The sequence below is a fragment of the Rhinolophus hipposideros genome (assembly GCF_964194185.1).
Source record: "Rhinolophus hipposideros genome assembly, chromosome: 5".
In the NCBI taxonomy this organism is placed as follows: domain Eukaryota; kingdom Metazoa; phylum Chordata; class Mammalia; order Chiroptera; family Rhinolophidae; genus Rhinolophus; species Rhinolophus hipposideros.
In genome coordinates this window covers 31,448,506-31,460,802 of record NC_138051.1, presented here as the reverse complement: position 1 = coordinate 31,460,802, position 12,297 = coordinate 31,448,506, and the positions used below count along the sequence as shown (strand labels likewise).

General features: G+C 32.5%; 1 protein-coding gene across 6 annotated transcripts in view; it reads right to left on the bottom strand.

Annotated features, from left to right (window-relative positions):
• The window catches only part of KATNBL1 (katanin regulatory subunit B1 like 1), a 66,776-nt gene that overhangs the window by 29,464 nt on the left and 25,015 nt on the right, over nucleotides 1-12,297 (bottom strand). For 3 of the 6 annotated variants that reach the window (XM_081049086.1, XM_081049083.1, XM_081049084.1), the window contains exons 2-9: nucleotides 12,030-12,160; nucleotides 11,086-11,126; nucleotides 9,536-9,815; nucleotides 6,466-6,584; nucleotides 5,706-5,756; nucleotides 5,526-5,615; nucleotides 5,107-5,196; nucleotides 4,179-4,272 (exon numbers count right to left, since the gene is read on the bottom strand). In XM_081049086.1, the coding sequence (XP_080905212.1) occupies nucleotides 4,179-4,272; nucleotides 5,107-5,196; nucleotides 5,526-5,615; nucleotides 5,706-5,756; nucleotides 6,466-6,584; nucleotides 9,536-9,815; nucleotides 11,086-11,126; nucleotides 12,030-12,146 (882 nt within the window). In that variant the 5' untranslated portion in view covers nucleotides 12,147-12,160. The remainder of the gene's footprint in view (nucleotides 1-4,178; nucleotides 4,273-5,106; nucleotides 5,197-5,525; nucleotides 5,616-5,705; nucleotides 5,757-6,465; nucleotides 6,585-9,535; nucleotides 9,816-11,085; nucleotides 11,127-12,029; nucleotides 12,161-12,297) is intronic. The other 3 variants (XM_081049087.1, XM_081049085.1, XM_081049088.1) reach the window with 2 other exon arrangements.

Below are 12,297 nucleotides of genomic sequence, written 5' to 3'. Positions count from 1 at the left end.
AATCTGAAAACATTTATCCATAAAGACACGTGTGCTCCAATGTTCACTGCAGCTTTATTTATGGTGGACAAGACATGGAAACAACCAAAATGTCCTTCGACAGATGAATGGATAAAGAAGTTGTGGTATATATACACAATGGAATACCATTCAGCGGTAAGAAAAGATGAAATAGGACCATTATGACAACATGGATGGATCTTGAGATTATACTGCTAAGCGAAACAAGTCAGACAGAAAAAGCAAAGAACCATATGATTTCACTGATATGTGGTATATGAACCAAAGACAACAAAACAACAAGACAAACAAATGAGAAACAAAAACTCATAGACACAGACAATAGTTTAGTGGTTACCAGAAGGTAAGAGGGGAGGCGGCTGGTAGATGAAGGTAAAGGGGATCAAATACATGGTGATGGAAGGAGAACTGACTCTGGGTGGTGAACGCACAATGTGATTTAAAGATGATGTAATACAGAATTGTACAACTGAAATCTATGTAACTTTACTAACAATTGTCACCCCAATAAACTTTAATTTGAAAAAATAATAAATAATCGTGTATCACCTTTAAAGTGAACAAATAGTCAACCTATCTTTAAAATCAAAACTGAAATAAAACAGAAGAATTAAAAAAAAAAAAACAGTCTCAGAGACATAGAGGAAAAAACTGAGGGTTGCTAGATGGGAGGGGGGAGGTGGGGATAAAGGGAAAGGTGAGGGGATTAGAAAGTACAGTTGGTAACCACAAGATTGCCATGGGGAAACGAAAGTCAATTTGGGGAATGCAATGAATAATGTTGTAAAGATTTTTGTAGGGTATTCGATGGACAGTTGACTCATTAGAAAGACCACCTCAGGGATGATGTAGATGCCTGATCACTGCACTGTACACCTGAAGCTGAACAATAATGAATGCCAACTATAATTTTATATATATATCTATATATCTATTTATAGATATATAGATATATAGATATATATATATAGAGAGAGAGAGTTACAAGAAGCGGAGTACAGTATTAGGACCAGAGACAGTGAAAATATAATGGTTGTGTGCGATGTCAGAGGGGTAGTGGATGGGGGGAGGGGGGTTGACACAGTGTGAGGGATATAAATGATAAATGTCTAACTGTTACATTGTTTTGTGTACCTGAAACTAATAAAAAAATTAACTTAATTAAGAAAATTAATAAAATAAAAGTTCCATTTTCTATCAGCTTTTACTTTATTTCCCCACCCCAATTATGAAAAATACAACAGAAAAACACTTCTGAGAAACTGATTTCTGTTTATAAGATTTTCTTCATCGTTAAGAATTCTACAAAGTACTCTTTATTTAGAAAACCTTGAAGACTCCACCAAAAAGTTATCAGAAACAATAAACGGGTACAGTGAAGTTGCCAGGTACAAATCAGTGTACAAAACTCCACTGCATTTCTATATACTAACAATGAAATTTCAGAAAAAGAAATTTAAAAAAACAATTCCTTTTACATTTGCAAAAAAAAAGAATAAAATACCTAGGAATAAACTTAACCAATGACGTGAAGGACCTGTACACTGAAAACTGTAAGACATTTTTAAAAGAAATCAAAGATACAAATAAATGGAAAATATTCCGGGTTCATGGACTAGAAGAATCAACATAGCTAAAATGGCCATATTACCCAAAGCAATATACACATTTAATGCAATCCCCATCAAAAGCCCAATGGCATTTTTTAAAGAAATAGAACAAAAAATCATCAGATTTGTATAGAATTACGAAAGACCCTGAAGAGCCAAAGCAATCCTAAGAAAAAAGAACAATGCTGGAAGTATCACACTCCCCGACTTCAGCTTGTACTACAGGGCAACAATAATCAAAACAGTATGGTATTGGCAGAAAAACAGACACACAGACCAATGGAATAGAATTGAAAATCCAGAAATAAACCCACATAAATATAGACAGATAATTTTTGACAAAGGAGACAAAAACATACAATGGAGAAAAGAAAGCCTCTTAAATAAATGGTGCTGGGAAAATTGGAAAGCCACGTGCAAAAGAATGAATCTAGATTGCTATCTGTCACCATGTACCAAAATTAATTCAAAATGGAGCAGAGACCAAAACATAAGACCTGAAACAATAAACTGCACAGAAGAAAGCATAGGTACTAAACTTACAGACCTTGGGTTCAAAGAGGATTTTATGAATTTGACCTCAAAGGCAAGGGAAATAAAAGCTAAAATAAATGAAAGGGACTATATCAAACTAAAAAGCTTCTGCACAACAAAAGAAACCGTCAACAAAACAAAGAGGCAACCAACCAAATGGGAGAAGATATCTGCAAACAATGCCTCCAATAAGGAGCTAATATCCAAAATATATAAGGAGCGCATACAACTCAACAACAAAAAGACAAACAATCCAATTAAAAAATGGGCAAAGGACATGAACAGAAACTTCTCCCAAGAAGACGTATAGACGGCCAACAGATAAATGAAAAACTGCTCAACTTCACTAGCTATTAGGAAAATGAAAATCAAAACCACAATGAGATCACCTCAACCTATTAGAATGGCTAGACAAATAATAAGTGTTGGAGAGGCTGTGGAGAAAAAGAGACCCTCATACACTGTTGGTAGGAATGTAGATTGGTGCAGCCACTATGGAAAACTGTATGGAAGTTCTTCAAAAAATTAAGAATAGAATTACCATATGACCCAGCAATCCTTCTCCTGGGTATATGCCCAAGAAATCTGAAAACATTTATTATAAAGGTATACATATGTACTCCAATGTTCACTGCAGCTTTATTTACAGTGGCCAAGACATGGAAATAACCAGTGTCCTTCGATAGGTGATTGGATAAAGAAGATTGTGGTATATATACACAATGGAGTGCTACTCTGCCATAAGAAAAGATGAAATACTGTCATTTGTGACAACATGGATGGATCTTGAGATTATTATGCTAAGCAAAGTAAGTCAGATAGAAAAAGTCAAGAATCATATGACTTCACTGATACGTAGGATATAAAACTGAATGCAACAAAGGAATAAGATAAAGAAAGAAAGAAAAACTGAGACACAGACAACAGTTTAGTGGTTACCAGAGGGTAAGGGTAGGACGATGGTAGAAGAGGGTAAAGGGGGTCAAATATATGGTGATGGAAGGAGAACTGACTGTGGGTGGCAAACACACAATGTGAGATATAGATGATGTATTACAGAATTGTACACTTGAAACATATGTAATTTTACTAACCATTGTCATGCCAATAAATTTAATTAAAAACAAAAAGAATTCTACAAAGTATAATTATAAACAGTGGTAACACACTTGGTTGATATACCATTTTCCTTCTTTTCTTGAAAGTATCCCAGAAGATTTTTACACGTTAGTCCGTAACATAAATCCTCTTACTTAGAATATTGTATTTTTTTTAAACCGAAGAATGGTTTTATATTTCTGGCTAAAGTACACTGATGATAGCAGTTTGCTCAGTAAAAGGATGGAAATATTTCTTAATGACATTCTTTTCTGCAATTACATGTATTTTATATACCAGTGTTTTCTGGAGTTTTAATATTAATATCCAAGCTAACAATGTACCTTTTCCTTTAAGGGGTAAGAAAATCAATGTACCTTTTCCTTTAAGAGGTAAGAAAATCAATAAATATCAATGTCAAATCATACTGTGATTTGAACCATTTTCTTTCCCAAAGAGCATGGTATTAGCAAAAGCCAACTAAAAAAATCATACCCCCAAGTCATTTAATTGTATTCCTCACCTCTTGCTTCCTTTCCTGAGTGTCACTGGTCTTTTGGATGCCTTCCTTACCTGGATTTTTAACGTTTTTTCAAATATTTTTATTTAATTGGAACGAGGTTATTAAATAACCTCTAGCACATTATTTTTGTGGCTGTATCTGAAACACATTCAATGGCTAATAATTCTTGTGTTCCCTGCCAAAGTCACATTCGTATCCAGAAGACATTTGCAAATATGAAACTGACTTTAGACCTTATGAGTACTGAATTATTCTGCCTAAAGATTTGGAAGAAGTCATTTAAAAATGTACAATACTACTGTATTATATTAATGTATAATATTATTTCTATATTTTAATTAAGCTTAAATATTGATTTTAACCTTAAATTTTAGAACTTAAATATAGATTACCTTAGCTATATTACCAGTATATCCTGGAACCAAAGTAAGATGGTTTTCTTGCTCCCACAATCCACTTAATTGTTCTTTTAAAATCTGAATATTTCTAGGAAAAAAAAAGAAAAATTAGAATATAAATATACAATATGGATTTTGGTAGTAAATATTTTTAATCAAAAATTTAAAATTTTTCAAGTATTTATCAGAGAAAATTATACTATTTGAAATCAAGCAACTCTTTAAAATAGTACATACCAATCATGGAAATTAAAGGTTACATAGTTGTTAATCCAAGTAAGAAAACGAGGCATTGGAAGCATTTGAACACCTGTTCTTGTATATGAAGTGTGAAATTTTGAGAGACTAAAAAGAAAACTACAAACTTTAAGAAGATTGTTGGGAGTTGTTTTGTTTCTTCATGATAATCTGGCTCATTTAGTAGAATACCCACACATTTTCACATCGAGGCAATACACAAATTGTAATGATTATAATATAGGTTTTAGAATTGTAATCATCTACAGTGGATTCTCAGGTGAATGCCTAGGTAGCCAAAGGACCCTGCAGGATGCCTCATTACCTGCTCCACTAAAGGCCATCTCCTTCTCTCTCCCTTACTCATTATATACATATATATACATATATATACTCATTATAATGAACATGAGGGTTAAACTACTGCAGTGCTCTTGCCTTCTAAAATGAAAAGTAGGGCTCTCCTAAAAGAGATACAGGGGGTTACTGGTCTGTGGAATTCAACTTCCATGTGTAATTTTCACATGGACAGTATCCTAATTTAATCCTAATTTAATATTTCTTTGAAAATGAAGAGAATATTATATACTGATGATCATGGAATAAAAACATCACCAAGTTTAATCAAGCTGCTTTTCTGAAAAAATTTTTAGTAGCATGAGGTTATCTTTAAATGTATACTCACCCATCATTTATAATTTCTGTTTTGGAAGATAGTTCTGACCACCACCTTTTTATGACTGCTTGAAGCCAGTTTAAGCCAACTATTATATACCTGAAATGACATTTTGTTATAAAATTCAAGTGTTTTCATCCAAGAAGCTTTTACAAAAGAAGATACTCTCCCCTACTCAACACACACACACTTTCCCTCTTTAAAAAATTTATTTCACTACTTTCACAAAACTGTATTTTTTGTAACTTGCTTATAGATGCTTTTGTAATTGTTCTCTAGTCACTTCTTTTCCTAATTAGGCTATAAGCAACTTGAAAATAAAAACCATGTATGTCTCATGGAGTTCAGTCTACTACGATGCACTCACAAGGCACAAAATCAAGGATGCTGGAAGAGAGAATTGAATTGAGATGCAGATTACCACTTACTCTTCAAACTTGCTTTTAAGTAGTGACTTTACTAGCGGCAACAAGTCTACACAGCAACCAAGTGAGATGTACTGTTTTTCTTCCTGTAAACTAAAGAAATAGTAAGGTATAAAAAATACGAACAGGCCATAATTTGTCCTTCTGTAAACTTACTTATTTTCTAAAAAATATTCTTTTTACCTATTGGTAAGCACAGGAAGGCAATCCACCACCACTCCAAGGTCTTCTATCCTGTGGGTACAAAAAGAATAGCACTGCTCAGAAAGCTGATTTGCTCATGTACTTTCATATGATGACCTTCACATTGCTTTTGAGAAACCCATTCATTCAACAAATAATCCCAAGTGTCTCTGATGAGCCAGGTGCTAGGGGTGCAGAAGTAAACAGAGATAGGGCTTGCATTCTAATGTGTGTGAGTGTATTTTGAGGGTGGGGGGAGAAAGCAGACAGACAATAAACAAATAAATAAGTGAAATATACAGAACATATTGATGATGGTAAGTGCTATGAGAAAAACAAAACAAAAAAGAGATATAGGGAGTGAAGAAATATGTACTTTTAGAGAAGCTGTCAAGGAAGGCCTCAATAAGGTAACATCTGAGAGGGGACTTCAATACAGTGAGGAAGGTAATGTTTAACATTTTCACTCAAAGGGGATTTTTAAAGGGTTAGTTTTCCCACATTGGTATCGCTTCATTTTATAGATAAGAATCTTAGAGAAGGTAACAGCTTTGTTCAGTCTGACAGAACAGATGGTTTTCTGTATTTTGGTTACTCTTAGACTAGTAATGAATGTAATTTAAACCATATTGTCTCTACTGGAGCTAAACAAAGAAGTTTAAAATTTTAGCCACTAATAACATAAAAAAGAGGAGGCATTTCTAGATAGCCCATTGGAAATTACTTTTATTGAACAAAAAGCATAAAAGGTCACACTTACCTCACCAAATAAGCTACAAGTTCAGTTATACTTCTCTTTTTCCAGAAAGTTAAAGCTACATTCAATCTCAAATTCCTGCTGAACAAAACTTGTGCCATCGTTTCATGGTCCTGAGAAACCTGAAAGAAAGTAATCTTAATTTCTTAAAAAGCACATTGAAACATAATATAAAACCATTTTTTCAACTGAATTATTCTGATAGACATATTTTAAAATTATACAAAGGTGACTCTTTTTACTAGTCCATACAAAAAAATATTGCTGTTGAACATAGTAAATGAATGATCTGAATAAATTTAGGACCTATTTATTTTTTACCAAAACTTTTTCTTATTTGCTACTATTTTTCTTTTGAATCTCAGTAATTTATGAAATAAATTATTTTTAACCCACCTATAAACCTATGATTCAATTTATAATATAGATAAAAGGTAAATACACAGGCTCGTCATTACTTACTGAATAGCATGAGAAGGGAACAACAAAAATTCGGTTCTGTGACAAGTACCCTGTTTCAATCAGCTCTAATGCGTCTTTTGGAGCAAAAATGAATATGAGACCCGGTCTTAGTTTACTATAATATAAGGCTGCATCTAATATAAGACCGGGTCTCATATTCATTTTTGCTCCAAAAGACGCATTAGAGTTGATTGTCTGGCTAGGTCTCATTTTTGGGGAAACATGGTATTTAAATTCATTCACTCACTCATTTTTTTCTATATTATAAAGTAATATATTCCTGTTGTAAAAAGTTTAAATAATGCAGAACTGCATGAAATTAAAAGTAAATATTATCTACCTACCCACAAAAACATCTAATATCAGTGCCCAGAAGTAATCGCCATTAATAGACTGGTATGTATCTTTCCAAACCACTTTCTAGACAAGGACAAATTAGGTACATGTAAAACTAAAATATTGTAATACCTATATTTTTGAAAACCTTGCTTTTTCACTTACATATAAGTATTACGAAAATATTTTTTCAATGTCAAAACATAGATGAACATAATTTTTAAAAAACAATTACATATACTCCATCCAGTCTTTATGTACCATGATCTATTTAGATTGATTCTGGTTTTTCCCTATTAAAACTATGCAATGAACATCTTGTGTATATAAATATGTGCACTTGTACAAATACTTCTGTAGGGTTCACTATAGAACTGGAACAGCTAGATCAAAGATTACATATATTTGAAATTTGACAAAATAATATGGCATCATTTTTAAATATAGGTTTTTAGAGGAGGCACTCGTCAATCAAGAAAAAGGGTCTAAAACAACAAAAGAACAATCAATAAATCTATTAGTTGAGTGTGAGGCTAAGAAAGGTTTGTGGAAAGTATAACAGTCAAAATCAGAGAGCAAAGTAAAAATAGGGCCTTGAAAAAATGTCTTATACTGTGGCACTAATTCAAATACACAATTGAAACTTTTTAAAAAATACATTTGCACTTAATATGTTTATTCCCTCCGTTCAATTGAAGAACCTCCTGGGTTAATCTGTCGAGAAATCAGGACAGATTTCTGGGTTATATAGTTATATGTTCTTTTCCTTCAAGGTATGCAGCTTTTATGATTATTTGATTAGTGTTGGTCTCACCACTTCTACAACTACATGAAAGTAGTGGCAGTATACGTTTTTTACCCACCAATCTATTTCCTCAAGATTTTAGAATTCATTACACAGTAGGAACCCTCAAATATTTGTGAACGAATTAGTATGACAGTGATTCTCTTTAACACTAAAGTTTAGTTACCATCCTAATCTCCAGGGTCCATAATTCACTATTAAGTCAAATTTTCCTTCCTTCCTCTTTTCTCAGATACTATACACACTTCCTTCACTTCTCCTAGCATTGCTAACTTTCTATTAGTCCAGGATCTAATTTTTTACAAGAACATTTTCACTAACAAAAAGACTGTGGGTTTTTTTTGCATCATTTCATTATGCTTTTAGTTAATAACTTTATTTTCTACCTTTCTGTCATCTTATTTGCTTGTAATCATTACCCTAAATATGATGCTCATCTTCATTCACCTACACACACTTATGATCATTTTAATTTAATTTTTTTCTGGTTGTATGCCACAGAAAATGCTTTTTAAGCTGTCATGCCAGAGAGAAACAATACGAAGTTTACCAAATCATAGTTAAAGGAATTAAGGTACATATAAACAATGTAATGTTATGGATCTATTTAAAAATTGTAGAAACGTTATTTAATCATTTGGAAAAATATCTAAATTTATTAAACATCAAGTTATCAAACAATATGTACAGTATGAAGAGAAAGGATACATCAAAAATTTAATACTGTTATTTCTAAACGTCAAGATTATGGATAATTTTTTTCCTTTGGGTTTATTTTCTACAATATATATAATAAACATGTAATAATGACTATTATAAACTCGTGTGTGTTTACAAATTTTATCAAAGCATTCTTTCAATGACCATTTTTATTAAAAATGACTTTTTGGAAGTTTAATTTACATACCGTAAAACTTACTCATTAAAAGTATGTAATTCAATTATTTTTAATCAGTTTATAGAGTTGTGCAACCATCACAAAAATCCAGTTTTAGAATGTTTTCATCACCCCTCTTAAATATTCCCTTGACCTTATTCGAACAATTAATTTTGTCTGAACTAGAAGAGCAGCATATCTTAGCAGACTAGCCAAAACAAAGCTTCTACTAAGCAATTTTGAGAGCCAAGCAAAATGTGCCTGGATAACTGGTTTTGGTGGTCCCTTTTTTAGGTAAGATTTCTTTTCCCTTCCGTAAATCTCAACTGCCTGCCATTCTGGGTATTTATAGCAGCTTGTCAATCATGTCAACCCATCTCAGATATCACTAACTACGAGAAAAGGAATAAACTACTGATTCAAATTTGGTTAATCTGGAAAACTGTCTCAGGGGGTTAAAATTATTCAAATAGGTCTGTATTCAATGGGTGGCAAATTTTTCTGCTAGCAGAATATGGCAAAGAAAAAAACCCAATAGTGAAAAAAAAACAAAAACAAAAACCCAATATTATAGCATGAATAAAATTACTTACCTCAGAAAAAAACCCACTATATTTTGATGATGGGCTTTCTGTCTGTGAAGAACCAGAATCACTGGAGTTAAGCAAATATGTTCGACCATCATGGTGTAATTTTTCAGGCAGGTGGCCTGCACAAGCCAGTTCATTTTCTTTATTTGCCATGTCACAGCCCCCACTTCTAGGGGACTGTTTTTTTTTGTAACAAGGATTTAGAAAAGGATAATAAACTTTCTTTCTGTGATAGATCACCTTACGTAGTTTATCTGGGCTTTTCACAGCTTGTCCAACTGTTCTGTAAAAATAATTGATTTTCTTAAATGAAAACCTTTAAAAATTTTTAAACAAAAAGATTTAATAGGCCACATTTTGTAATCACAATCCACTAAAATTACACATAAATAGAATTTTTAAAATCTTAAATCATAGATCAAAGAGGGAAATTACAAACTACTGAAAAGCAATGAAAAGGATACTTTATAACAAATGAAAATGAAAAGAGGCATAATAACTAGATGCTTTTAAAATGAAATATAGGCCATTCTGGGTATAAGAAAATTATAACAATTTCTAATCACTTAAACTTTTTCTAACAAAACGACAAATAATTATACATGCTTGAATGTTTTAAAGTTTATTTTGATTAAGTTGAAGTATATTTAATTTTGTCTGAATAAGATAAACCACAATAGATTACATCTCGTAGTTTAGGATAGTGGCTCTCAAATGTTTTGTCCTCACAATGCTTTACACTCTTAAAATTTCTTGAGGTCTCAAAAGAATTTTTTAATGTGGGGAATATCTATTGATATTTACTGTATTAGAAGCAAAAACTGAAAAAATTTGTTAAATTCGCTTAAAAAGTGATAGATTCGTTACATATTAACAGAATATTTTACCCCTAAAATCTTGTGTTTTCTATATTTACACACACACACACACACACACACACACACACAAGAGAACGACATTGTTTTACATCTTTGCAAAATCTCTAATATCTAGTTTAACAAGACAGCTGTATTCTCATATCTGCTTCTCCAATCTATTATGATATCAAATATCATGTAGCCTCTGGAAAACACTACTGTACACTTGTAAGAGAATGAAACTGAAGAAGGTGAATAATGTCTTAATATTGATGCAAATATAGTTTTGACCTGAAAAACTCCCTGGAAAGGATTCAGGGGCCCCCAGGGTCCTGAGACCACACTTTGAGAACCAATGTTTAGTAGAAAATGTCTCTGAGAACCAGAGGTTTGATAGAAAGTTCAGCAGATCTGAGAATCAATGCCATTTTTACCACTTTCTGGGTGTATAACCCTGAACAAATCACTTAACCTCTCTGACCTTTAATTTTTTTCCTCAACTGTTAGGGTACAATAATACCTATCCAGTAGGACTATTGTGAGGATTAGAGATAATGTTGATGTGGCACAAAGATGCTGTTTGACAATAAGTTAAATATTATTATAATAAAAGAGAACACTTATTTTTTCCCTATTTTCACTCTTACCCAGCTTTCAGTATTTGCAGCTTCTCACAAACTTTAAAGATGCTCTTACCTATTTATGTAAGCAGCCAACTGTTTTGGAGATTTCTTAACCTGAAAAATGAAAGTAGATAGTTGCAGCATATTTAAGTTCTTTAACAAAGCAATGTAAACTTTGTGATTCATATCAACAAATCTGAAATTCAACAGTTAAGGTTTTCAAATTAAAGCTTCTTCGGTTCTAATGCTCTATCACAATCATTTGTTACAAGAACATTGTATATAGGTGTTTTTGACATATCTATCTCCCTATTTTCCATGCCACTAGTCACATATTATACTTATAGGTACTTAATAAGTTGAATTCTAATATGGTTTAAAAGAAATTTTACCAGTGCTAATATGCCTTGCAATAGTGAACTAAAAAACACCGGAGATTCCTCTTAGATGTTAAAAATATTAAAATTATATCATACCAAAACAGTATACTGTCCAAAAAGCTTTTAGAGCTTTCAGAATATAAAGTTTTCAGTATTTCATTAATTCTACTTAATTCTGGCAAGTTAAACAGAATTAGTACCTCCCAATGTTTAAACTACTTAACCAGAACTATCCATAGACCTAACAGTTTAAACTTGTGTGATGGACTGAAAGATTGTCTCCCCAAAATTCTTATGTTGAAATCCTAAACCCCAAAGTGATGGTATTAGGGCTTTTGGGAGGTGACTAGATCATGAGTAGAGCTTCAAGAATGGAATTGGCGCTCTTACAAAAGAGAACCCAGGGAGCTCTTTCATCCCTTCCACTATGTGAAGACACAGTGAGAAGATAGTCATCTATGCACCAGGAAGTAGGTCTTCCCAGACACCAAAACTGCTAGGACCTTGATCTTGGACTTCTCAGCCTCCAGAACTGTGAGAAATAAATTTTTGTTCATAAGTCACCCAGTCTGTGGTATTGCTATGGTATTTGTAGCCTGAACATGTCTTACCCATTACCTAGAAACCATGGACTTACCTCCTTCATGTTCTTATTAGTAAAATTAGATATTCTTTTTCTAGGAAGATCAATGGAATGATCCTCAATATTGTTACAAAAGTTTCGTTTTTTAACATTGTGGGTTTCCGATGCCATAATCTCTTGAATACCTAGACAACAAAATAAAAATAATAAATGTAAAATACAAAAAGCAAGAGTCTGATTATTTCCTTAATATACATATAAAAATACAACAGCAGGTTCATGCTATGTAAGAGGCTTACGAGTAAAGCTGAGGATCACATGG